Below are 27,884 nucleotides of genomic sequence, written 5' to 3'. Positions count from 1 at the left end.
GGTTCAGCAACATTTAAAGACTTTATCTTTTCTTTGTTTAAGGGGAATGGTTACAAGAAGGATATCTTGCTTTTGTTACCCACCTAGAAATAACGAGGAATCCCCCAGAGTGGTCCTGAAACTGGAATGCTCTGTGTGCACAGAACTAGCAGCCTGAAGGCCAGAGCTTCTGTTCCTACAGAAGCTGAATAAGTTAATCCAAAATTAAATTAGCAAGCACAAATTCATTGAGAGAGAAAGCTAAGTTTTTTTTCAGGATATTTGAATGCTGGTGTTAACCCAAGAGTATCTGCTGGCAAAGCAACAGGCTTCGTGTTTTTGTTGATTTTCCAAGTCAAGAGAAGCTAGTATTTGTTTAGCTGACTCATGAGAAACAGGAGTAATTCACACCCATTCTTCTGCTCTGCCTGCCACAAATACAAGTTTTGTGTAGCTCAGCCAGAGACAGTAGTTTGGGTGTAAATGTTCCTAATGACAACAACAAAAAATGAAATTATTACTCTGAAGGAGAGGAGACATCAACAACAGCACAGTAAAAACAACTGCTAAGTAGAGCAAGTGTTTAAAGATAAGATAAGACATTGGCCCTGGTCTTGGGATTTGTTTCTACAAGGCTTTTCCTCAGGGAGAGATGCATCAGCATTTCCTCATGAAGTGGCACTGGGTCACTGTGGCTTCCTTCTGTAATCAGCAGAAAATCTTCAGCAAGGCCACCTTATTGCTCTGTGTGCTGACACGTAAAACCCCCCTTGTCAGTTAACAGGACCTTTTCTCTCTATTTCTGTAATCAAAACATAACCTTGGAGGTTTGACTACACCTGTTCAAAGGCAACTCCCTGAATGTACAATGCCATGTGCTTTCTTGGCTGTCCATGATATGGATCACTGTATCAGTTGCAGATTTATGGAAAGAGGTCATAGAAAGCAAGTCTAGGTCAAAATTGTTTGGTCTTTGGTGGCAGCAGCTCATTAATCAGAGCCATTGTTTTCTCTCTCTGACGCTGTAGAGCACAGAGTCCTACAGAATGACAAAGATATCACCACCCTGGGCTTATGTTGAGTTACTAGCAAAGGGGCATGTCCTTTCTTTGTAACTGGATGACAAGTTGAGAACTTAGATCTACAGCTCTAAAATAAACATGAAATCTGGGAAAAGAGGTGGCAACATCTGCAATCATCTGCCACACACTTAAGCGCAGTTTAAAGTATTTAGGAAATGCAGTAATCTCATGTTGGTGGAAAAAAAGGCTGGGAATGTTATTTCTTGATCCAAATTATGGCAATTCCTCTGGGAAAGAAAAGACCTGGCACATCTCCATGATTAGCAAATATGTAGACCCAGTGGGAATGAGATTCACAAAAAGACCACACTATGTCCTAAAGACTTCAGTGAAAAAAAAAAAAAAATTAAAAAATGTGAGGTATGAAACTATCTTGCCTCTTCCTCAACATGGTCTCCTGAGAAAAACTTTGGGGTTGCAGATCCAAGTGTTTCAAATGATTCCCAGACAGGATTACTTCATAGACACTCCAGACATAGCTTTCATTCTTCCTTGACTTGACTATCCTGAGGAGAGGGCACATTCTTCACAAGTGAGAGGAGGAACAAGGACACACATTGGTCTCCAGGATGAACCACCACAGGGCACAGCCCCTGCTAGAGCCTGACATGCCTCTCTGCTGGTGGTTGTGGCCCCAAGGTTCAGCCCCCACTCTCACTGCAGTCCACCACGGTACATGTTCTGCCCACCCTTCCCCTTCTCCTATAGGATTCAACAAATGCAGATTTCCTGCTAATAAGTCTACAGATGTAATACAGCATTTATCTGGAAGTGAATCTAGCCAAGTTTTCCATCCTTTCTCTAGAGCACTGGCTAGGAAAATGGACAGGTAGAGAAGGCCATCTAGATCTGTCTCCGTTGGGTCCCTTCCAGGCTTCCCTGTGTCCCCATGTCAACTCAGAATTGTCACCACAGGTGATTTCCTGGGAGCCTATTTGTGTATTGCTGGATAGACGGATGGATGGATGGATGTTTTTATTGCATGTCAGCCCAGCAGTTCCTCACAGCCACAGGCAGTAAACTGTGGGTCAGGTTATGGTTCCAGCTTGTCAAAGCCCTGCAGTCAGTTCCCGTTAATCTAATCAGAATTGCTCTATACGGGGTAATGTATGTAGCAAATGGTTACTTAGAAAGTTTCGGATGCTAAGGAAGGAATGTTTTAAAGCTCTTAGTTAAAATTACTTTATTATTTTGAGTAGCTATCATCAGATGAGTTCATTTATCAAAGGTGACATGTAAGGCTGAAAAGTCAACAGCAGTAATTCAGGGACTTCACGTGTGTCACAGCGCAGCACTGAACGCTGTGTTCACTCACACATCAATGGGATTGAATTTGGCACTTCTCTATATTTCTTTCAAACTTATTTGTTTTGTACAGCTGCAAATAATGAAAGCAATTGTTGTCCTGACTCCATTCCAAGAACTATTCCCCAGCCTGCTCATGTGCACAGAAAGAATCAGTCACTATTGAAATCTAACTTGATATGAGCCAGGACCTCTCATGTAAAAACAAGCAGTAAATCTCTGTTGATGCAAGCACTGATTTCTCTCTTGTTTCTACCCAATCTTAACATACTGGACTTCTAACCTGCAATAAAGGGGAGGCCTATACTCAGGTTAAGAATAAAGCTCTTCAGGCTGGATATTTCTTCACAGAGAAGGGACTTTTTAAAGTTAGAGCTGCAGCAGAAAAGTTTTAGATCAGGTCTTCTACACATTTTTTAATAACCATCAGAGTTAAAAAAACTCCAATAATTTTCTTTCCTGGGTGGATATGATATGGCAATTTTTTTTGTTTTTTACTAGTTAATCACAACATTATTGGGCACTTCTGGGCAGACTGGAAATACATATAGTTGTTCCTAAGCTATGGTGGCACTTACTGTAGAGGGAGCATGGGTGCCAGGGCAATTTGACAGCTGCATGAGGGTCAGTCTGCTCACAGGACAGGAGAAAGGGAGAATGCAATGGTGTTTATTGTTTTGGAAGGCAAGATTTTCCCTTTAGCTACATGTTCTGGAGGCGATGCAATAACCTGTATGTGCATCAGCACATAACTCATCCTGATGCCAGTAGAGGTCAGGCTTTATGCTGGCAACATAAAATATAAAGAGGGATTTCCCTTAGGTTTCCATAAAAGTTGCTATCAGGAGTAACCATCAGAGAAATTAATTTTTTTTTGCCAGAATTCAATAAAATAATGCTGGTTTCACACAAGTTGCAAATCTGTTCTGGGCTCTGGTTGCACAGGCACCCAGAGCATCCTGCTAGAGTAGTAAATCTAATCTGGTTTACATAATTTTTAAAGTAATATCATTAAATAACTTTCAACAGTAATTTAGAGCCATCAGACTTGTTTCTGAAGGAGAGCTTTGGTGCCATGGGGGATTGGAAAATAACACTGACATAAATTAAAAGCAAACAGATGGAAATGAAAGTTTCTCAATTTAAAGAGATCAGTAAATTAAATTTCACTTGGCCATACCACACAAATTAAAGCACTGGCCAGTATTAATGCAAAATATAGTGTCTTATGTACATATTTGTACATAGCTGTTGAGACATGATAACTTTGAAATTCACCTAGCCTGGCTATTTATTATTGTACTGTGTATCAGCTTACTCCTTAGACAATAAAATATTATGGTAATTCATCCTACTTTAGGAAGATATAAGATGGATACTCCAGAGAGGCATTAAAATGACCAGAGAAGAAGAGAGAGGTCACAAAATCCCTGCAACTCTAATTTAGCAAAGTGCTTTGTTGAAGGCATTGTTTGATCTCTGCCAGGATGTATTGAGTGAGAGGAGGATGCTCACTCACATCCCTCCTCTACCATCTGCAGACTAAATCCATGACTCCTGATTCTGCCTTCTTGTTTCATATAGTTACTTGCACATGGGACTGTGGGGAAAAGCCCCAGACTAGCTGTACCATATCCTTAAGTACTGCTCAGTACAGAATGGCCTTTCTAAGGTTTTAGTGTGTTATTTTCTCTGTGTCCTTTGATGTTCAGTCAAGGATCAGGAGCCCAAATGTAGGAACAGGAACAGTTAAGATACCAAATGCAGGCAACCAGAGCTCAGTTTTGTAGCTTAAGTCTGACATCTCACTTGTCAAGGATGCCTATATAGACAATTTTGCCTCAACATCATATGAGTGTTCTGCCAGTTTTCCAAATCTCAAGCAAAGTGTCAGTATGGTTTAAACCCACATCCCTTTTGTTGTTCATCTGTTTATTTGCCACATAGGGTGAGAAAAGAAAATCTTTGCAAGGTTGAGTTACATCAGCCTATGTAATTCATCTCCCAGAGGAAGCAATGATGCCAGCCTTCTCTTTAGGAATATATAAAATTAGATGTGATAAAGCACTAGGAAACATTCTTCAGAAATCATGACCTACATGAAGTAACCTCTAAGAGCCTAAGCTGCCATTTTTAGGCAGTATTAGGGCCATGATGTTCTGCTGAGATGGCCTAGCAGGGTCTGCTCTGGGGTACTGGTTGCTTTCTTTGTTCCAGACTTCTTAGGTGCTAACTCGGCACTGCTGAGTTTCAAAGGCAGAGTGAGTATTCTCAGCTTTGAACTCAAAATTTTCCATAAACCAGACCTCAAAAAAGCACTATGAATGTTTTCTAAGAAATGCAAGAGCTGACAGAGAAGTTTGGATGAGGTTCTACTGCATGATAAGAGGGTGGCTTGCAAAACAACATCTGGCTATGCTTCATAGCTAAGTCCTAGTATTGCCATCAAGCAACATGATTGCCCAATGACCACCAAATACTTATGGATTAGCTGCTCAGGGACACCACCTCTTTTCTCAGGCCAGATGCCTGGAGTTTTCACCTGGAGCCTTGCCAGCGTGAATCCAGCAGTCAGCCCTGCTCCTTAGGGGTGCCAGTGGGTTATGTAGGCAGCATCACACCAACTCCTGTGGAGACCAGGCAATATGTATGCTCAGGCCTTTCACATAGTTGTGAATTCCTCCTCCCCATCACCCAGCCTCTTTTCTAAAAAAAAGTGTCCGCTTACATGGAAACACTTCTTTGTAAAGAACATCTGTGTCCTCCTGTGTGATGAATCACTGACCTGCAAAAGGAGAAGGCCAAGGGAAGGCCACGAGAGGGATGGAGTTGAAATCAGAACAGGGAAGGTGGACAGTCAGAGCAAAGCAGAACAAAAACCCACCTCAGCGTATTTTAATCATTTCTCCTTGAGCTAAAAAATCCAGTAGCAAATGAGCCAGAGCCTCCCAAGATCAACTCAATCAATGTGCCACACTGAAAAGGGATGGATATGATGAAATCACAAGGATCATATGTGTCAGCAATGTGTAAGTGCTTGGTGTCAGTAAAATCTGCTTGGTGGGTAATGACTTTGTTTTCTCAGTTTAAATTTACCCCATAAGAAGAAATGGGCTGAAACTGACTTTGGACTTGATGCTGGAATCTGTTTTCGATCAGCTCTGTGTTCCACTTCTGTCAGCTTTGTCTGTGTGCCTGTCTCAGGAGGTCTTCCTTTTTTTTTTTTTGGTTTGTTTTGAAGGGTGGGAGGTTGCTATTTTGGGAGAAGAGATAAAAGCTGTTTGCTGGAGATGGGGAGAGAGAACCCAATGATCTTCTTAAAACCCAATCGCAGTTTCAGTTACATTCCTGCAGCCCCAAGCAATGTTATGTTATCTCTTGCCTGCAGCCTCCCTGGGTAGTTTGGCCTTACTAGGTCTGGAAGCTGGTTTCCTCACTGGTTTGCATTAAGCTGGAAAGTACCAATCGGACCCAGGGAACTGGCTGCAAAACATTTGTGAAATCCTTCTTAATGACAAACTCCATCAGGCCATGGAACAGGGCTTCAATCACTTCCTTACAGCCTCCACCGCACTGTTACCCTGACATGACCCCAACTTCTCCCCTGTTTGTTCGGCTTCTCTGCAGCTGTGACATAATGTTTTTGATGGCAGGGTTTGGAGGAATTCTGCTTGTGGCAAAGCAACAATCTGCTTTGAATTAGCACTGCACATATTTATCAAGTGTACAGAGCATGGCTGCCTGTTGACAAAAGTCCCTTCTTCTGTCCCCTGCAGCTCTCCAGATTAGCTCAGTTGATCTGCAAAGGTTTGGAGGAAAAGTGGTTGCTGGTGTCTGGGTGCAGACTCCTGCAAGCCCAGAGGAGGGACAGCAGGTGGGTGATACACTAGAGCCAAACTTCCTTCTTTAGTGCCAGATCCTGACTTTTGAGTTTACTTTGAGGGGCTTTGTGGGGGATCAGACACTTAAAGGACTCTCTCACCTTGCTGCCCTGGTGCTGGTTGTGTCCTCTGTGCTGCTGCAGCCCCTTCTTAGTTAGAGCAACTCCTCCTCTAACAGGTTAGGTTGCAACAGATCAGTTCATCATCTGGAAGAACTATGGCACAGATGATATAATTGCACAGTGACCTTGGAAACAGGAGGTTTGCTTTGTGGGATCCTGCTTTTAAAGGTGCTTTAGCACAGTCACTCCCAAGAAAAGACAACATTGCCAGATACCCAGGAGCAGACCGGGTTTGCATTAAAGCCACCTACGCCATGTAGCAAAAGCTGGGCAGGAAATTCATCTCTCTTCATGTCTAAATATTTAAGATCTGTTTATTTATTTTAATTCCTGTTGTGCATAGGGATAAAACACAAATCCTTCAAAGATTTTTCTTATTATGAAAAGAAGCAACAGAAAAAGACTCATCTAAAAATAGATGGATATTTAAGGCAACCCCCAGTAGTGGGAGAGACAGATTCAGAGGCTTGATTCCACCAAGGAACACGGTGTCTCCAGCGTCCTGCACATGCATCTCAGTGACAGGGTCATGGCATCACTGGGTTGTGACCAGAAACACCATCCTGGCTGGAGAACCTTTCCTGGAAAACTGCATCTTACCCACTTTCTAGACAGACTTTTGCAACAGTGTAATTTTCTAATGAAAACTGTTTCATTATAAAACCCTAACTGCTTCTATTTTTCCTATTGATTTCAGGCAGAGCAGAAATAGGCACACTGCTGTTTTGTTTTCCTAAAAATCTCACCTCTTCAGCCCAAAAAGTTATTGCACTTTTTATAGACAAAATGTGCAGTTGCCCTTTGAACAGTAGGATTAGTTCTTGTGCTGGATGGATAATAAAATCGACAACTGTGACTCTAAAAGCAATTAAATTATGAAAGCAGCTCCTGGTTTTGGAGCTCTCTCCTGACTACCTCTTGCAGAGTATCAGAAGCCCTGAACTATATGAAAATGGCTAAAAGGGCATCATGAAAGTTGAGTGAGCAGTGAATGAAAGCATAATGAAAACTTTGTCATCCAGAAAGAAAAATGCTACCATTAGGATTCAGGATGATAAAAGTACCAAGGTGGAAGATAAAAGAATAATGCAAATACATGCAGGCAATTAATATGGTTCCTTCCTATACTGAATCCACACATGCACTCTTGATCTGTTGCACTGAGATTTCAGAGAACTAATCCAAATAATGAAATCCAGATCTGAGACACTGCATAACAAGCAAACAGCTTATCAAGGTAGAGTAAGCACTTGCTGGGGTCCATCCTTGCTGCTTTCAGAGGCCTATTCCCTCTTGTCTCAGTCAGTAAAATTGTTAGTACAACATACGAATTTTGGTCTGGCAAATATGAGCTATTACTGAGGGATTTCTCCACATGCTGAAGAAAATCAGCAGGTTCCTGGCATCTCTTGCTGAATATGGTGATATTTGTGCATGATATATATTGAAAAGGGGAAAACAACAAAGAAAGGTACATTGAAAAAGCAAAGACTACACAGTCAAGTAAAGTGTTTTTTTACTTTCTGGCACTTTTCTGGAAGTGCCATAAGGTTACACAGATGCCTGGATCTGCACGGCCAAGGCAAGATGTGACCAGCCACTAGTCTAGCCAACAACATGCAGTACTTTGACTCAAAGAAACATGGTTGTTTTCCAGCTGGAAAGGGAGATTGACCATTTTGTTGCAGTCCTAAGCTATTGAAATGTTTATATCAATTTCAAACAGACTCTTGGGGAGAGTACAAAAACTGAGATGAATTTTCAGGCTGAGACCTCAGATGCCAAATTGTAAACCCTTGGCTAAAAGGTCTTAGAGTAGAAACAACTACACAGCATTAACTGCATAGCAGTGGTTCATACAGAAGCCATAAGAATAAAGATAGTATTTAGGAAAATTGTGAGGCATTTCATTTGAGCTTTAGTGCAAGTTCACAGCATGTGAGCTGCTTTGGGAGGAGAAAAACCCCAAGATTTAGAGTAAAAAGAGCTATATGTCAAGCAGCAATCATGCAAGTCTTCTTCACAAGAGCTGTTGTGTTGACATGAACACCGGTCCAGTAAGAATACCCCTCTGAGCCCAGGCTGGCTGCTTTGCAGTCCAAGATTAAGAGATCATGACACTGGGCAATGGCACCATAATTAAGGGGCAGTTTCTACTGCAAGGGAACAGAAGCTTTCATGTGCTCACACCACCGCTGGGAAGAAGGATAGTGGAAGAAGGACAGCAGATCAGTTTGGGTATTAATTTATTTGAGCTATTTTAAAATTACAATTCATTAAACCACGTATTAGATCTGTTTAGCTTTTAAAAAATCCTTCTAAAAGGGTTCTGTTTGTTTATTTTGCAAAGAGTTTTGTTTGCTTGGCTTTTGGCCATGAAAATACTGTTCATCTTAAGAGATTTAATGTGATTGTAACAGGATATCCAAAAAGCATGATCCAGTAGTCTGTTACGGGGCTCAGAAAACATGATACAACTCATGCAAGTACAATGGTGCTCTCCTAGTGCCACACAGCCCCACACCCACAGAGCAGAAGTGCTGATGTTTGAGTGCAGTTCCAGGGCCTGATTCAGATCAGATTTACTGCTGTGCACCAACTGCTTTTCTCCTGATCTCTTCAAATGCCCACGAGCAGCAATGCGACTGTACAGCCTGGCATGCTCGCGAGTTGACAACGCTAAGCATGACCTGTTTACTATTTGAAAATGCATAGGTATGAGTAATCGTAGGATCCAGTTAGCTGTCTTTGTTCCTTAGACCAGCCATACAATTATTTTAGAAGTTGTGTTATTTTATTGCTGCAATGAACAAGAGAACTTTCTCTTTTCCCCGGTTTTCAGAAAAATGTGGGATGTTAGGAAGGGATCAAGGAGAAAGAAGGAAAATTTGTTATTTTTTCCTTTGAAGTCTCCCTTTCTGAACTTGGGTTAGAATCTTCAGTGTGTCCTGTGTGGACTTAGGCTCTCCTGACACAATCTTTTAAGCAGTGAGTTTCAGTAGAGACTGAATGCAGCTACAACTTCAATCTCCCTAGCCTTTCCTGGGGATCTTACTCACTAAGTGTGGAACAAGATCTTTGCAGAAGATCCAAACTGACTCTTGCAGTTGAAGCAGCCATTCAAGCTCTTAGACATTCCCACTTTGCATGATATTTACAAGCTGAATTTTACAATCTTATCAAGTGCCTCCCTATACAGACGTGGGTTCTTGTTATAGTTTCAAGGGAAAATAAATCTTCAGGTGTGTTTTTACAAGGTAGAAGCATTGTAGAGTTGTAATTCAGATATCTAGCAATAAAATAGAAAGCAATAAGAAGGTACATGTAGGAATCTTCCATTTGCAAACTCCTGCAATATGTTGATTTTTCTGTTCCACTGATAGTTCCTTAAATGAACTTATTATTCATAAATGAACTTATTATTGAAGACCTGAATCCTAAGGATTTGGAGACTAGTAACATGAAAATCTTCTTTCCCTTTCTCATTAAGTCCTGCTTTAACCATGAGGTTTAGGATCTGCAGTCTTTGCTGACCCTTCAGGACAGCTGCAGGAAGAGGGAGGAAAGGAAATAATTTTGTATTCAGATCTCAATATAAAACCAGCTTGATGTTCTTTTTTTTTCCCCTCATCAAGCAATTCATGTTCCTCCCCCCTTCCCACTTCTTCCTATACTGCAAAACAAAACAGAAAAAGTAATCCAAGGACAAAGTTGAATGTTTTTTTATTTAAAATGCATACAAGAAAATCTGCAGCTTTGGTGCCTCTTTAGTGCCTCAGTACAAGAGAGAAAGGTGCTTTCAGTTACAGAACTCAACTGTCTGATCCTTGTTCCAAAACATGCTGAGGCTCTTCCTGAAGCTCACAGCCATGGTATCCCACCTGTGTTACTCCCTCTGTTCCCGTATCAGGCCAGAACAGCCAGTCAGTGCCCCACGGTGTGCATGGAGAGGCCATCTGGCTTTGGGAGAAGGCAGGAAACATCATGAGTCACCCCAAGATAAACCTGTTTCCCCACAAATTCTATCTGTCTCTCATAAATCTAGGTGGAACACATAAGGTGCTCAGAAGCCCAGAGATCTTGACTCCCTCTGAAGGGTTAGATTGGTTTTGCTGTGACATGAGCTATTCTTCTCAAAGCAGAGATCAGCTGGTAGCACTTCTAAACCATGGGAAGCTTTTGAGGGCAAAGCTTTGAGCTGGTGCCTTGAGTGGGGCTGAATTTGCACCTCTCTGCCCCATTTGCAGGGGTTCATTCTGCACACGTATTCAGCTTGTCTTCTTTCTCATAACGTACTTTAATCTCTCCCAGTTTTCAAGAACCCAGTGACCACCCCACCCTGTCGTACAACTGCAGGGCTATTTACCACTTTGAAAGGAAATCCCATGTCACAACCCCTAGGAGCACAAGGAATAATGTCCGGAATTCCTTTATCTGTGACTAGCCCTGGCCCACAGTCTCTTTCCCGTCTCTTAAGTATACACAAATATATTCTTTTCTTTTGTCAAGGCAGTGGGCCCAGATTTTAATTATGGTTTATTAAAAAAAAAAAAGCTTTGGCAAGACTCAAGAACAAACGTTCTGTGACTTTAAGCCCTTTTGTTCTTCAAGGTGAAAAGTGACTATAAAGAATAAGGAAAAATGAATCACTGGTCTTTGCCCTCCATAGTAAATTTGACCTCCACTGTTTTAACAGTACCTAAAATTGGTGTCCTGGGCTAATCAGGGAAGTAACAGGGCAGGTCTCCATGGCTGCTCTGCATGATGATTTTGTTTAAAGTCATCAAAATGAATCTTTGGGCATTGCATTTTTTTAACCCTCAGCTATAAGGCTTCTGTTCATGTTTCCATGCCAGATTTTGCCCAACTAAAGGTCTTACTTACCAGTTTGTAGAATGATGGAATGAAACGCACTAATGGACACTGAGGGCTGTGCTCCCCTTGGATGAGATAGTGGGAAGGAGTGAGATGCAGCATGTATTTAAGCCCCCCATGCACATGGCTCCAGAGCTCTGGCCATTTCTTGCACCTTCCAGGCCTTGCAGCACTGGGATGTGTTCTGCTCACACTAAAGAAGACAGCCAGTGGCTCACATCTCTATCTGAGACATCCTTCCAGGGCTGGCAGATACAGGGCATCTCTGTGGTGCTTGTGCCCTTCAGTAGCAGGAGCTGGAGGCCTCCAGGGTCATCCTGAGCAGCACTGGGTGCCTCTGCCTAGGCAGCCGAATCAGGCACTGACATTTGGCTCCTTCCAGCCCAGCAGAACAATGCAGGGTGCAGCCTGAACTATCAGCTCCAGGAGAGATGGGAGGGAAATCTATAGTAGGAAATAGCTGGGAGCAAGGAAGTTGCAATAGAAATATTGGCACCATCAGTCTGAGGGAGGCGAGGGAGGCAGGCAGGAGAATGAATCTCCAGGAAAAGAACATTTGGATCAGATACTTCCAAAAATAAAATATCATCATGTTCTAAATATTGGCAGCACTGCTGGCTTGGCCCACCACTCTTTTCAGCACTCTTGCAAACCATTTTCAAAAGAGCGTTTATGATCCCTTGCTTTTGAGTCCTCTCATGCAAAAAGACAGACACATGCCAGTGGGGGACCACAGAGCAGCCCCAGATGATTCATGGCACCCTCTTCTCACTGGGTGGTGATATTAGAAAGCTGACAGCCTTGTTGCAGTACAAATAACTCACCAGCTGGAGTTTACTGGCTCTTATTTATATTCCTACAGCACACAGGCAATGCCAGATGTGCTTTCCCTGATTCATGTATATTGTGTTTGATGTCTCTCATCAGAATCAACCCTGGGCTAAATCCAGAAACTAAACTGTTTTTAGCAGAGATAAATATTTAGGAAAGTCTGTGGCTGGCAAGAACCTGCATCCCCTTTAAAACTGAAATAAAGGTGGCAGCTCAGAGCATGAGCACATCAAAGATCTTGTCTACAGAGGAGGAACAGTGTGCTCTCACTGCTGACTGAGCAACTACCATTTAAAAAGACTCCAAAGGAGGGGAGAATTTGGCAAGAGAGGGGCTGAAACTGGAGCATCTACACAGCATTGTATCTGTGTGCTGGACCGTGGCATCAAATTAGCACCTGCTCTTATCTGTTTACTGTCAGGCTCTCTCCTGTCTCTAGGGCATGACAGACAGTTGTGGATAGTAGATGCTATCATGGACTGTGACAACAGGGGGGGAATAAATTATGCTGCTTGCCCTGCCTTTTGTCAGGTGTGGGTGTGGGTGTAATGAGCTGACTTTGGGTGTCAGTTAGTTGTAACTCTGATTTCTTTTGCTCTCTGTGCTCTGGTCCACAAAGTGTGTATATATAGTGCTGAGGTTTCAGTAGTAGGACTGTGTGTGAAGAGGCTATATACATGGGTTTTTCCTTCTGTATTGACAAGCTCAGTTATTTCTCCACTTATTGGCCCTACACTACATGAATAAATCCAGCATGCCTCTCTGAGCTTTGTTGCAAGGTCTCCTGCAAATGGCCTGTCTTTCCTATGTTGGGATCTTCCACAGCTCAGGCTTGCCTGTCCTGCCCAGATCACAGGGACTGCCTTGACAAGAAGCCTCTTCAGAGCAGCAAGGATGGTCTGATTGTGCAAGGCTCAAGTGAAAGGACTGAAGGAGAAATTCAGGGTGGCTCTTCTCTTGTTCAAGTCAGCAATTTCATTGTGGCACAGGCCATGGGCCATTTAATCTCTAGTTCTGCCCTGCTTACAACAAAAGCACATGATGCTCTGAACTCCTAAGGAAAATGGCTGTGTGAATTCAGTTCATGCAAATGCAAGTAAACTAACCCCTTCCATTTCCCTGCACTGTCACTTTGCAATCAGTGACAGTGATTTAATGTCACCTTTCTCATGACTAGGCTTTTATTTCACAGTTTTATTTGCTTGACCTTAGTTTTCCAGACTGTTCAGTGCAATGAGGAGATGAACTCACAAATCACCTAGGCTAATGTTGACTGTAATGGATTACAAATACTCCTACCTCCCATGTCAGAAAGACTCATGACTTCTCCAGCATTGTCCCAGAAGAGGAAACCCACTTCTCTACAGACATGTTCTCATTATAAAGTTGCTGCATCACTCTGGTTGTTTCAAGGAGATGACACTATTGTGCAACAAAACTAGAAGCAGTTTTTACTTTCACCAACCCACTGTTTCTGACTGCATGCATGTCTATTCCAAGAAATGCTGATTTTGGATGCAGGTACTATGGGGAGTACACAGCCTGACAGTGTTGATGACACATGTAAAGGCAGGCAAGCATTACAGAATTAGCACCAAGTACCCAAAGTCCTGGGTACAGGGCTTCAGGAATATTTCCTGAGTTTGTATCCTGCTCAATGTCTGCTTTTGAACAAGGTCAGAAGATATTGTTATTCCCATCAGAGTGTTGCTGTGTTGAAATGTGGAATTTTTCAGGAATTTTTCATTAACGTTGGCTCTGGCAGATAAAATACTGGCCATGCCAAAGACAACATGCTTGGGAATATGTTACTCTTGAGCACAGAGATACCATAGCCTTAGCACTGCATTTCACACAGCAAATGGATTACCCCAGCTGACAAATTAAATAACAGCCATTAAAACTGATAATGTCCAGGTATTTTGTTTTACCCATAAATTTTCATCTTAATTAAAATGCCAGGATAGCATATTCCAGTGAAAACTCATTTATGCTGTTCCCTTTTAAGCAAGAGAAACCACTTAATAAGAGATGGAGCAATTGTAATTTTAGCTTAGCATGGATGTAAAGATGAGATTTCTAACTCTCCAATAATTTCATCTTTTTTACATGTCTTAACTGCACATGAAAAGATCCAGATTATTGGTCATGTCTATCCAAAGCAGTGGCTGAATGAGTGCTAAGTGTTCTGTACCCTCACTGGGCTGGCTTCATGAGCAGACATTGTTCTGTGGTGAGGAATTAATGACAATCCATAAACCCATCTGGTGCCTGGTTTTTCAGCATTGAGAGGTGTCTGTGACAGTCTTTCTGTAAGGCAGACTTCTTCCCCAGCAGCCTAGGCACAGCCAGGACACCTTGATACCTCTCTTGCCCCCCAGAAACCACCACAGAGAACTTCAGTGAGCCATTTTGGCTCCTGGGGCACCTTTCTGCACTATAGGCTTTTGTCTCTGTTGCCTCCTGCTCACTTCATTCCCTGAGACTTGCAGCCCTCTTCTTTGTGACCCTAATCCTAACCCTACACAGTGCTCAGGTCCAACACTGACCCAGGCTCCTCTTTGTACCTGCTAGAGACCAAAATGTGTACTTAAACATCCAATATACTGTGCCCAAAATGGGAAAATATTTGTGGAAACTGGTACTTAGCTGTAGGTTTGGGAAAGTGCAAATGTCATAGTAAAACACCCGTGGCTGAGAAAGGGCAGTGCCAAAGTGGCAATAATAATAATAACAATCATAACAGTCTGCATTTCTAAGATTAATTGCAAGATGGCTTACAAAGGGATTAAACCTTGCAACGTGTTTGTGAAGTTGGTAAGTAGTTGCTATTATATACTGCTGGAAACTAAAAGACAGTTAAGTATCTTGAGGTTATACAGGAAGCCTGCAGCATGGCAGGAATTAGAACTCAGGTAAATTGGCTCCTAGTTCTGTGCTGAGCTGCAGGATCATCCAAGGAATGCCTCTTTAGTTTCCACAGGAGCTGGAAGGAATGAATATCTGGTGTGGGTGGTAGTGGTGGGTGACCAGTGGTGCAAGCACATGGGGCAAGGAGGAAATAGAGTGTAACAGTGTGTTCTGAACCCTGGCTGCTTGCTGCTCAGCTGCCGTTCTTTCTTCCTCCCAGAAATCATGCAAGTTCCAGACAAGTGAGCTGGTGAGGAGGTTTTCCCCTTTCACTTGTCAACTTTGATTAATCCAATATTGCCTTGCACAGTCTGGTACCTAGAGTCACCTTATTTCTACTGGGGTGAAAGCAGGAAGAAAATGCATGGGCTTTAAGGGTGTGAGGACTACCTTCCTCTAAGGAGGAGAAGGAACTCCTCCTGAATGTCAGCACAAACATGCAGCACACTTCAGGCTCATTAACCAGCTCTCCAAGAAGCACCTCCAACATAGATGTGCACAGGGGAGACAAGAACAAACTCTCAATCTGGAGTCTTTTAACTGTAACAGACACACAGCAGGGGAATCCATTAAACAGGAGTTGAAAATTAGCTTTGCAAATTTATCTGTGCCAGAAGACACAATCGGAATGAAAACTAAGAAGCTTTTGGAATATAGTTGAAATTGGAGTGACAGTGCATCCCTTTGCACCTATGCATGCCTGCAGGTGTGTGTGTATGTGTCTGCACTTCATTATTCCTCCAAGGAAACAAGCAACCTACCACATGTGTGGGCCAAGAGGCTGAGGGAGGTACCGCGTTAGAAGGAAGTCAAGAAAAACTGTAGCCTTGCAAGCCCTGTGCATCACTGCCATGCACCTGCTGGTACCCAGGGCATGTGAGCAGGCTCTGAAAGTCAGCACTAGCAGGGAAGGGTGTGTTAGACACACCTTTTGTATGGGACCAGCAGCATTTCAGAAGCAGGTGTCACACTCTTCAGGCTGGGCAAAGGTGTTTACAGAAAGCAGGGTAACAATGGCTGGTCTAGTCCCTAATCTTTTTCATCTGCTTGGCTCTGTTCCCATCCTATAAGTGAGAGCAGGGCATGTCAATGCAAAAGAGCAACAGCCAAACCCAAGTTCTATAGGAGTCTGGTGGACAGGGAAGAGATTAATTTCTGATGGTTCAGACCAAGCCTGTCATGGTATAGCAGTCCTAATCCTTACAACCCTAAATGCTTCAATATCCTTGCAGCTTTAAATGGCTTTTTCTCTGGTGATGGAAGTGAAAGATGAAAGTAAATCTACTACAGCTCCTGAGCTGCTTTTTCTCTTCAAAATGTTTATCACCCCAGCCCTCCAGGGAGGAAGGGATGTGCTCATCTCCCTGATTTACAGAAGAGCAGAGGCACAAAAGCAGAAAAGGTACCTGTGCTGCAGAGAGGAATGCAGTGCCAAGGTGCCCAGAGCGCTAGAGGTCTGAGTGGGTACCTACAAACTGGAGAGTGTACTTCAAGCAGCCTCTGGGCTGTGGTCCTGAGCAAAGTGTCTCTGCTAATTAGTGCAGTGAACACATCTGTAACTGCATCAGCCATTTCCCAGGCAGAGTTCCTGAGTGATCCTGGATTGCACCCTGCTGCGGCCCCTGTTCTGGAGTTACTGCTGCCAAAGCCATTGCAGGTGTGCCCCAGGTGAGCTTCCCTAAGGGGTTTCTCAAAGGACAGGGGACTGAAGTTGAGTTACTTAAACATCATGTCAGGTAACCCACCTGACACCCTTGTTGGCTTGGAGGGTGGCATCTGACCAGCTGCCACCCCAGCATCCATTCCCCAGTTCAGCTGAAACCCTGCAGACCTGGCCTCATCTCTTCTGCTCTTGGCCCTCCCACTCACTCCAAAATCACCCCTCCATGCTCCACCATGTCTGTCTGAACCATTTCCATTTCAGGCCTCTGCTGCAGAGAGGCTGCTTGACATGCACTATGTTTAACAAGATAGCAGTTCAAGGCAGAGGAAGACATCAAATCAAATTATGCCTGAATCCATGTTCCTAAGAATGTAAAGGAAATGCAGTCAAAATGAACTATACAACCACAGAAAGTTAATGTATGCTCGTTTGTATATCAGGCTATTGTCCAGGGGAACTCTCAGTTTCCTCTAGGGATCTATAATGAATAGACCTATAAGGGAATGTTATGGTGGCAGAGATTTCTCTTTTCCTACTATTTAACTTAGAACAATATAGAATCAAAACAAAAAGGCATCCTTTCAAAGGCTAGCAGTACAATGCACACTGAAGTTCTTCACTTGGGCCATTAAATGAAAGAGCACAAGAGAGAGACCTTTGCCCTGTGTATGCAGGGAATTTCTCTCAATTCCTTTATCGTATCCACTACAAGGAGATCCATGGGTGAGATACACTCTACATCCCACCACGCCCAAGTGTCCCTGCTTTGCTTTCACTACCAGCAGATGTCAAGACCAGAACAGAGATAAGCAGAAAGCTTTTAGAACAGGAAAGATGACTGGTTGTTCTGGGCTCTCCTAATGATTCTCTTTAACCCCCTTTACTGTCTCTTTTTAAGCCTGTTTAACAAGGTCTGCATTTAAGGAGTCTGCCTATGGTGACACTAGACAAGACCAGAGATATTGGTCAGTCTGGGAATTAAAGAATCAGCAGCTAAAAACAATGGCTCTGCAAAGCTTTAGCTGCCTGATTCAAGGTGAAGTGTTTATCCTGAACCATAATGGTTATGCTTTAGCAATGTCAATATTAACTTTAATTGCTGCTCCAAGGATACAAAAGGAATGCATAGGAAGAGTAGAACCACTGTATCAGGAATGTCCAGAACCTGTAACAGCAATTCCAGAGTCACAGGGTTAAAGCCTTTAGTATTTCCCTCATACATACTGTCGAGCACTGAACCCTGGGTTAAAGATTACACTTCTTTCGATAAGGAAAAGAGCTAGTTCATAGATAAGGTGGTTCCCACATTATCGAAGTGTGGTAGCACTAGGTGTGACCCAGGAAGGAAAAAAAGCCACTTGAGGAGAAGGGGCAGGGGCAGCACCGTTGCTGTCTGAATGCACATCCCTCTATCCCCTCTCTGCACAAGGAGAAAATCTTTAGTGGTGCTTTTAATGCAGCAACCAGCCCCTAAAGGACATCCTGCAGTACTGCACAGGCAGTGTGAGCTGCTCAGGGCATTTGTAGTCTCAGAACCAACTGATAAGAGATTCGTGCTGTCAACTTCGTGTCTCGTATTTCTGGCTGAAGTGACTCTATCCAGTTGTTTATCTTTCAATTATTATTCCTGTTTTCCCAAGCAATAGCTACCAGTTTCTGAAAGATGCTTTTATGTTTTTTTATGTAAACTATCTCAAAAGCCAGTTTTTATAGAAAAACATCAGTTAAATCAGAAAAACGTTGAGATAAAAAAAATTAGATCAAATGGTGAGGCTGGAGCAAGTCCCAGGCATAGGCAGACAGAAAGGCAGAATCAGAGGATCACAGAATCTTAGGGGTTGGAAGGGATCTTGAAAGATCATCCAGTCCAACCCCCCTGCCAGAGCAGGATCACCAGAGCACATCACACAGGAACGTATCCAGGTGGGTTTTGAATGTCTCCAGAGAAGGAGACTCCACAGCCTCTCTGGGCAGCCTGGCCCAGGGCTCTGTCAAAGCTGCATCGCTTGATTCCAGACACAAATCCCTGCAGCATTTGAAAGTCTGCATTAATGTTTTAAAGTACAATGATACCATGGTATTGTACAGTGGAAGAGCAAATGGCCTTGAATGGCAGCTATGCAGACTGTACTCCATGGAAATCTAAACTAGCTCCGTTTTAGCTTTTCCACTAATCCCACTTTAAGCACAGAATTTTGAGCTTTACTGCCCTGATTTTCTCAAAAGTGCAGGACAGGTTTGGCAAATGAAAACTGAGATTTATACCCAGACAAAACTGTCTCCTTTTCTCTTCTTTTGTCCTTCTGCCAGAAGCTCTCCAGAAAGCTGTAGATACTGTCATGAAGAATGTTAAAACAAATTGTGCACATACTCTTGGGATGGGAAAAGGAGCCCTTTTCTTGGGAGCATTAGTGTGCACTTGTAGACTTGTGAGATGTCATAGTGCCTGTTTGTGGCTGCCTGCCCTAGATGATATTGTATACCAGCTCTGACATGCTGGATTGTACATTAGGAGAAGAAGGTTAGTAACTTAATGTTAATATAACAACCACAGTTATGCACAAAATTCAACAGAGATCAACTTGAGTAACCAGAAGAAGGCACACTACTTCATGGTTTATTAAATTAAATTAATAATGGCATTTCATCATGTAGGTTTGAACATTAAAATTCAAAGGTGAAGTAGACAACAGTAAAAAGGCAAAGGACATGGCTAATTTATACCAAATATTTTTATCCTTGGTAAGATCACAGTCCAATTAATATATTGTGAAACCCCAGATTTATTTTAGGGATCTTTCTTGCTCCTCTTTCTAGTCTGCCAGTGCTCTTCTGATATAAGCCATAGCATATAAATAACCGACTCTACTGGTCTTTCAGTTGAAATGTCTCTAGTCAGTATCCCCAGATAATCCCATGTCTCCAGAATACTAAGAAGAATAGATCAGCCTTGTGTAAACCCTCCTTCAAAGGTAATGACAAAATTCTCTCATGGGGATTGCAGTGTACAGTACTGTCTGGACCAGATGGGGGGAACCTTCTGCCATACCCTACTCAATAGCCTGCAGTCTTCCCACATTCACCTTGCCCAGATAGTTCCTTCATCCCCCGAGTCATGTCACACTGGGTCTTTTTGCCTTGACCTGCACTTCTCTTTCAGTAGGGCATAGTGCTATTGCACCAAAGAAGGAAGTTACCCCTGTTTATATGACTTGGTGGGAAAGCCATGAGGAAAAAATCCAAATACAAGCATAGCCTGGAAATCCTGCAGCAATTTCAAAACTATAAATACATCACTCTGAAGACTTGGTTTATCTCCTTTCTGGATGAAGTCAGAACCTGGTGTATCTGTGGCTTAGGTAATAAAACTGTTAACGAGATCATTAGCAGCTACAGGGTAACAACTGGGCCTTACATTCCCAGAGACCCATGGTATTGTGTTTGGAAAAGTCATCACTGAGTGGGATGATGAGCTGTAAGAAACACATGTATCTTTCAAAGTGAGATGGGCCAACTGCATTGAGATCACAGCCACAGGAGGTTCTGCCCCAGGGAATCCCTCCCCATTGCGTGATCTGCTCCATTCACACTGACATAGGGTTCTGGGGATTAATTACTCTATCTGGTAATTCCTATTGGGCCAAACCCTGTTGTCTTTCCTTAGCTCTTGCTCCATCCTTACTCAATAGAAAATTTGCCAAGCCTGAAGGAAAGTTGTTTGAAGCATAAGAGCCCTCAGGAGGCTTAACAGAATGAGATTTTTCAAGCGAAAATAAATGTGAAGGGAGAGTGTCCACTGGTTCAGGACTAGCCAAAGAGGTGGTTGTGCTGTCTCACACACGTGAGTGCTGCAGTCTCAGAGCAGAGGCTGCACTCTGACTTTCCTTCCTTGTAGGAAAGTTAGCAAGCGACTTAGCTTTCTCACTGTGAATTTTCTCATCCAAAACAAATCAGTTTTTTCCAGCAAGATCAGTAAAATCTCCACCTTTATAAAGCATTAAGTGAGAGAGCAATTTTCAGTCAGTTTTTTCTTGCTCAGATTCTACCACAAAATGTATAAACAACCATGGTAAAATAAATGTTCTCTGTCACACAAAGGCAAATTCAAAGGCAGGCTATTTATTGACTTCAGCCAAGCTACAGCTTTAAACCTGTGTAACTGAGAGCAGAGCTTGTCCCAGATGCATGAACATGAAATGAGAATAACTCAGACATCATCCATTTTTAGAGAAAAAAATGTGGCAGGCCAAAAGGTTAGCTGATTCTCTCTGCTTCACACCATGTAATAGCTTAAATTGTGTTTAAAAGGTTCTCAGGATGACATCATTGTTTAGATTCACTTGAATCATCCTTTAATTGTAACAGCACAGAATCCTTTTAACTAGCCAACTTTGCTGTTTAGCTCCATCCTGCTGTGTCATGCTGCAAGAGCTGATACAACTTCCTTGCCTCATATACAGCCAGAAAGAGATCTGGGAAAGTATTTCTCCCCACACCTGGTTGTGACATTATTATTTCTTCTGGTATTCCTCATGGGTTAAGGAGCAAAGTAATACCTGTGCTTTTCAGGTATGAGGGGACGCTCAGTAAGTCCTTTCTCATATCTTTGCAAAGTAGCAATGATAGTATTAATTCAGGAGTTAGTGAAGTGGCAGGGAATGGAGTGGGTACCCTCCCTAAGTGGAGGTGGGGGATGTACCTAATGACCCAGTGCTAGTCAACATAGCACCTGTGGGATTTATTTTTCTGCAAGGAAAGACAGAGACCTTGAGGTTTGCAACTGATAATCCACAGTGCTTTACTTCCCTCCTTTCAAACACAGTCTTCCTGTTAAGGGTTCTGGGCAATCTCTTCCAACAGCCATTTCCTGTATGAAGGCGTATTGTAATTAGGATTGCCCACAAGAAGGGCTTCCAAGTGCTACTGTGTGGGCATGTGTTATGGCCCCTCAGGGAGCCAGTTCCAGGCAGCTGGAAGAACAAGTGAAGAAGCAGAGGGGAAAAAACATATTTTACAACTCCTGAAGGACACACTGCACTTTAAAGGGCTGAAGCACCAAACCTTGTGCATCCCAACCCAAAAGCTGGGGAAGTCCAAGCTCAGTATCAACTTTCAGGAATGATCCCTGTGGCTACAAAGGGCCAAAATGAGCCCTTCTCAGTAGCCATGAAGGAATCTGGGCAGACTTCTGGGAGGAAACTGCTTTAACTCCTACATTTCTCTATATAGCACTGATTTCAGTTATTAAGATGAGTTAATGGCAAACAGGATTAATACCTTACAGAATAGCTGTTTCTCTGTATTTCTCTGGGGTATCCCTATAAGCATTCCTTTTTTACTCATAGCTATAGAGGAATAGGCAAACTAGCCTCATGGTGGTTGATGCTTTCCTGAAAACTGACCTTAGTGTATCTGTAAGGAAGAATTCAAGGTGTGCCATTTCAGAGCTGCTGGCTGGAAGGAAGCAAAGAGTTTGGCAGAGGTGTTTTAGATTCATGGAGATTTTGCAAAAAAATGGAACAGGTAGTGACTAGGTCAAGCTTCCTTGACCCTCAAATCAAGAACAATCCCAGCAGGGCTGAAAACTCCCCTCTCTACTTCCTTGGCAATCATGTTCCCACAGTTCAGAAAAACACAGGAAGATCTAAGGAAACCTATGTGGAAATGCAGAAGACAAAGGCAACTGATCTGAAAATAGAAGGTTGGTCCCTATATTTCCTTTACATTCTGGGCCTCAGTTTAGTTTTTGGCTGAAATTTGAAATATTGGGGACCATATGCTTTTGCAATTCCCTGCAGGGCACAAAGGAAAACTGGCTTGTTCAGCCTTTCATCATTCAAAAGGTTAGACGAGGTTCTTTCCTTCTTGCTTGGTAATGTCAAGGACTCCTCAGCGCTAAAAGCTTTACTGCTTAGAGCCACAACAAAAGCCCTGAGCCTGGTTACACACATCCCATGCACTGGCTGTTTATAGATGCTGGGGGGAAGGCTTGCAAAGATGGCTTCTTGTGAAATCCAGCACAGCAGGAAGACTTACTGCATCTGCTTGCATAAAGTAAGAGATTCAGCTGCAAGTCTCAGGCAACTGCACTTTAGCTTGCCAAAATCTCTGCGGCAGGCACAATTTTTAAAGGCAAAATTCATTTTGGTACAGGAAAGAGGGACTGTACAGACTCCTGTTATGGAAAGGCTGAGAAATTCCTCTTGGCTTTTTCTAATGTAAAAATTCAAGGAATCCTAAGCCCTGAGGGGAATTTAGGAGACATCCAGGAAAGGGGGGGAGAGCAGGAGAGGGATGTAGGATGTAGCTAGGACAAAAAGTATGTGCTGGAAAGACAGATTAATCTGTGGACTTGGAGATTAGGGTATTGGACTGCCTCATAAAGCAACCCACAGCCTTGCTCACCATCCACCAGAGTGGAAAGCTGTATTACACTGTTAATAACAGCCCAGTACAAGAGTTAACAGCATTTACGCAGGGCAGTAGCTCAGCTGCCCTTAGTATGTGAATTCACTGCTTACATTTCCAAAGCCTCAGAAGGCACCAAGCTGAGGCAGTCGTGGGTCTGTGGGTGCCGTGGCAGCGATGGCCGCGGTGCTGCCAGCCCTGGAGCAGCTATGGCAAAAGAAAGCACCATCACACTGGGCTCAGCTCTGCCAAGTGGGGACTGGTCTTAATCCAAGAGATTCTTTCCTGTTTTGTATTCTAGTCATTGGCCAATGCAGGAGATATGATCAGCTTGTAAAAGCAATCACAAGATTTGCCCAGTTCAGTTCCGAATTTATGTCAATACCTGGTTTCAGGTGAGCTGGGGTTCCCCACACAAGTGTGTTCAGCACTCGGGCATTGAGGAGTTTGCACAAAATGGGCAGCCCTCACTTCTGCCCATCACAGCCTCATGAGATCAGATTCCCCACCTGCTCTGAACATTCCTCCTTCCTCACTTCAGGAAGTGGCTCATGGACAAGTCTGTAAGGTCAAACCTCTTATACCTTGTTTAACATGATTTGTTCTAATCTCACCTTGCTTCTGATGATTGCAAGCTCTCTGCTGCTAAAGTTCCATTCCCTGGGGCAAGCTTCAAGCATGCACTTATATTAAATGCCATTTCCAGATAATAACCTTGGCTGGTTGATTTTGGCAGCTTCTACTATTTTCTCTGTGGTCTTAAAAAGAAAAATTAAAGAAGTACCTAACTTGGTGAGGAGACCAGTTCTCTGCTACACACATTTTATGCCAGTGTATCTAGGTAGCCAACTTTTTTTGGTCGTTGTGACTGAGTACAGTTTGATGCTCTGCCTGAAGGCAAGGACTGGAGGAATGGGAAGATCATGATTGGCACTTAGGAGCCTTCATGTCCTTTCAGTCATCTGAGCTGGTTTCTGAAGGAAAACACTAGGGACATAGCTATTTTGTTCCTAGCTGTTGCTTAGATATTCCAAACATCTTTTAATTACTTCCATTTGAAATTCCTATTCCAGTGGTATCAGGCTGGTTTAGAGGAAAAAAAAAAAAAAAGGAAAAGTGGAGCAGGGCTGATCAGAAGAAATATCAAACTAAGCATGTGACCTTCAGTAAGGCTAAGCTTCAGTGTCCTTCTCATAGTGACTTTGAAAATCAAACACTGCCTCTTGGAAATTTCCTGTGTAGTTTTAAAAAATGCAGGTTGCTGTTGCTGCCCCAAAAATTGTTTTGCAATGTAAACTGAAAGCATCTTTGTTCAGCCTGTCCTTTGCTGATGATCAAGTGATCCTTGCTGCAGGTACTTTGCCAATGTCTTTGGGAGCAAAAGATGAATTACATCTCTGCATGTGTGTGCCATAGGGCAGATTTTTACCCTCCTTCAAAATGCGCTGCCAATTTGGAAGACAAACTTATGAGAACCACAGACCACATACCACTGACTGTACCTAAGAAATCTCCTGTGGTGGTTGGAAACCTTTTGTCCTTGTGCATAAACCCACTAGCAACATAAATATTATATATTCCGCCCAAGTTGGTATATTATTTCAAACTGAAGTAGATTGAGCTATTGCTTCGTACGAGTACTGCATCGTAAAATGAACAATCCAGAGAATGTATGAAAGGGCAGAGATAACTCAAATGTACCTTATTGCTCTTACTTAGATTCATACATATTAGCAGACCAAAGGGGAAATGTATGCATATAAATATTTTTATTTTAATTCTTTAAAAAAAGGGTTTAAGTTCTTATAACACAAACCTTCACCAAACAATCTGGCTTGTATTCTCAGTATTCTTTTGGGTACGATGCTGTTGTTTAGAAGTTCAGGGAGTATTCAGAAATACTTTCCATTTTTTTGCCTTGCCTTAAATAGATGAATTTGTGTAAAGAGATTTCCAGTTGGTTTTGAATGTGGCAGCTTCAGGCAGGGCTCATATATCACAATCTTTAAAAAAAAAAAAGTCTTCTCTGCTTTTTATAACATTTTCCCACAGTAAAGCAAATGTTTAGAAATAACACCAATTAGGAGATGCATTTTTGGTTTACTAGAACTGATCAACAGCCCATATTGTCAGCTCTCCAATCCTCAGCTTTCCAGCTCTGGCTGCCTCAGGGGAAGGCAACAGCAAAGCATACACTTTGTGCCTCTGACTTTGCAGCAGTGCACTGCTGAGCCCCCAGCCTTCCCAGCCACATGCAGGGGGCATCCAAGTTGGCAAACCAGGAGCAGCCTGAGCTCCTGAAGCTTTTGACTTAGCTACAGATATGTGGCATATTTGAAATGTGTACGTTACCAAGCTAAGTATTCCACCCTAGTATACTCTATTTGGAAAAGAGGGTCCAAAATGAGACCAAAAAAAATTCAATTTCAAACTTGCTTGAATTTCAAAAGGATTGGGCAGGACTGTTATTTTTTCCTTGAGTATTGTTTTTCCAGTTATTTTTCACTGGAACTACTGAGTACATTCCAATACCTGAAAAGTTATTTGGATTGCTCATATATTAAAAAGCTTTTGATGGTAGTATCAGGGAATAAAATACAAAATTTTAATTGAAGATATATGGTGCTGCTACTGTAAAAAAATCTTTGCAGGTTATTTTTTAAAGAGCTGTTCTTCAGCCCACTCCATAGCCACAACATGTGCCAGCTGTTGGCATCTGCACCATAATTGCTAAATCAAAAGCTTTGAGCAGAAAGACCCTAAGTAGTGCTCCAAGGAGTTGAACATAAGCTGTGTAATAAGCAAAAGTGGAAATTTAATGATACTTGTAGAACTTAGGAAATTTAAAATATTTCGAAGATGTGTTTTATATTATAAGGCAGGAAATTATTGGGATGACATTTGCATGGTCTCCTTTCCCTGCTAAACACTCACAAGGACTGAAAGTGCCAAGTATGTAAGGAGTTCTCTAAAGGAAATCATCCTTTGAGCTGGATGAACTGTGTGGCTGTGGGTAATTTCTGTCCCCTGGCACCCAGGGCACACCCAGCCAGCCTGGCCAGCTGCTGAGCAGCACACACAGGGCAGTGCCACAGGGGTTGCCATCACCCACTGATCCAGAAGGAGAGGACACTCAGTCTCCTTTGCTAAAGTTTGGCACAAGCTGGGAGAGTTTCCCTTCCCATGGGCACCTGGGGAATACTGACCAGAGGGGTATCTCTTGTCTGCACAGCTGCACTGCCCTCACTCAGCACCTCAGGTACTGAATGTCTATTCACAGTTATAACATCTTCTATCTGCATTGCAGATGAAATTGTTTTGATTCAGATCAGTCGGCCTCTTCAGGGCAACTCTACCTAATTTTGGCCACAAACATTCCAGAGAAGGTTGAACCTACAGCCTGCAGAATAGATCTATGCCTCTTGTGCCTTGGGAGGTTAAACAAAGTTTCACTGAATTCATTGCTGGAGATGAACTTTGAGAGAAAGGTGGCTGAGGAGTTAATACCTCAATCACATCAGTGCTATCCAGAATCCTCTGACTTCCTGGCCCTGTTTCAATTTGGCTTCCAGCCTAATTGGGGCACACAGAGTCTGTGCTAACATATTATCTTTTCCTAATGATGGACAAAGGTCTGACATCCATAATGCTGCTTCCAAATCCATCATCAGCCTTTGCCTACAGGGACAGTTAGAGATGTGCCTGCCTTCCTTGCTTTGTCACAGGATGCAGACATTGCCTCCTCTCTGCCTTCTCTGTGCCTGGCACTGATGATGGGAAAGTGAATCTGGACCAAAGTCCGAAGTTATTAGGACCACAATTACTAGGAAAGTAGCCTGGGAAGTAACAACACAAGTCAGCCCTGAGGTGTGGGCAGCATCTCTGGCCAGGCTGTTCACCCACCTCTAATAGTCTTGGAGCCTCAGGAACAAGACACACTTGGTCCCTTTTACCAAATACTTCTTATCTCTCTCTGATCCACAAAACCCTGTGTTGATTTATGCCTTATTTGTGTGTGTGAAAAATCACACAGGGTTTCAGCTAATATGCCTTTCACGGGCAACTTTTGCAGGCTGCTCAGAGCAGAGGCAGCGCAGCTGGCTGTGCTGCACGTGTCAGCCAGGTGCGGCACAGCGTGGGAACCCTCCCAGCTTCCGACGCCTGGCCAGGTGCAACTCAAGGTGGATCCCGGTGTGATCCCACTGTGGCTTCTACACGCGCCCCTTGGCCGCGGGGGGGAAGGTGCGAAGACCCGCGGGGACTCTCCGCGCCCTTCCCCACCAGCTCCGCCAGGCTGCGCGCCCCTCGGGCGGCCCCCCATAGAGCCAGGTGCCGGCCCCTTCATCCCCCTCCTCCTCACCTCCCTCCCTCCGCGCATCCCACGCGTGAGCGGGTCTTACCGTGCAGCAGAAGCAGCCCCTGAAGGGCATAGACGGCCAGGGCAGCGCTGGGCCTGGGGAGCATCGCGGGTGAGGGTCCCTGCTGTATCCCGGGAGAGGCGCGGGAGGGAAGGTCCGCAAAACGGGGACAAGTTTTTGGTTGCTTTTGGTTGGTTGTTTGTTGTTTTTTTTTTTCCAGCAACAAAGTTTCTGAAAGCCTGCGGGCTGGAGCGGGGAGGGAGGGGAAGAACAAGGCGTCCAAAAATTCCCACTTGTTGATTCCAGTTAAATTGTTCTTTCCATTCACTGCTTCATCCTTGGGCTGCAGATTCCGTTTTCCTGCCTTTCTTCTCAAGGTGCAAGTTTTTAAGCTTTCCCTCCCCCTTTTCACTTTATTCCTCCTTTCCCCCTGCTTTTCTAACTCACGGGATGCCCGAGGGGAGGTGTCA

General features: G+C 43.3%; 1 protein-coding gene across 1 annotated transcript in view; it reads right to left on the bottom strand.

Moving 5' to 3' along the window:
• Positions 1-27,520, bottom strand: part of LOC104390504 (vascular endothelial growth factor receptor kdr-like) — a 127,310-nt gene extending 99,790 nt beyond the window's left edge. The window contains exon 1 of the mRNA XM_009999644.1: positions 27,457-27,520. Within this exon, the coding sequence (XP_009997946.1) occupies positions 27,457-27,520 (64 nt within the window). The remainder of the gene's footprint in view (positions 1-27,456) is intronic.
• Between the last annotated feature and the right edge of the window lie 364 nt (positions 27,521-27,884).

The sequence above is a fragment of the Chaetura pelagica genome, unplaced genomic scaffold (assembly GCF_000747805.2).
Source record: "Chaetura pelagica isolate M959 unplaced genomic scaffold, ChaPel_1.0 scaffold456, whole genome shotgun sequence".
NCBI lineage: Eukaryota > Metazoa > Chordata > Aves > Apodiformes > Apodidae > Chaetura > Chaetura pelagica.
This window is presented reverse-complemented; position numbering and strand designations above follow the sequence as displayed.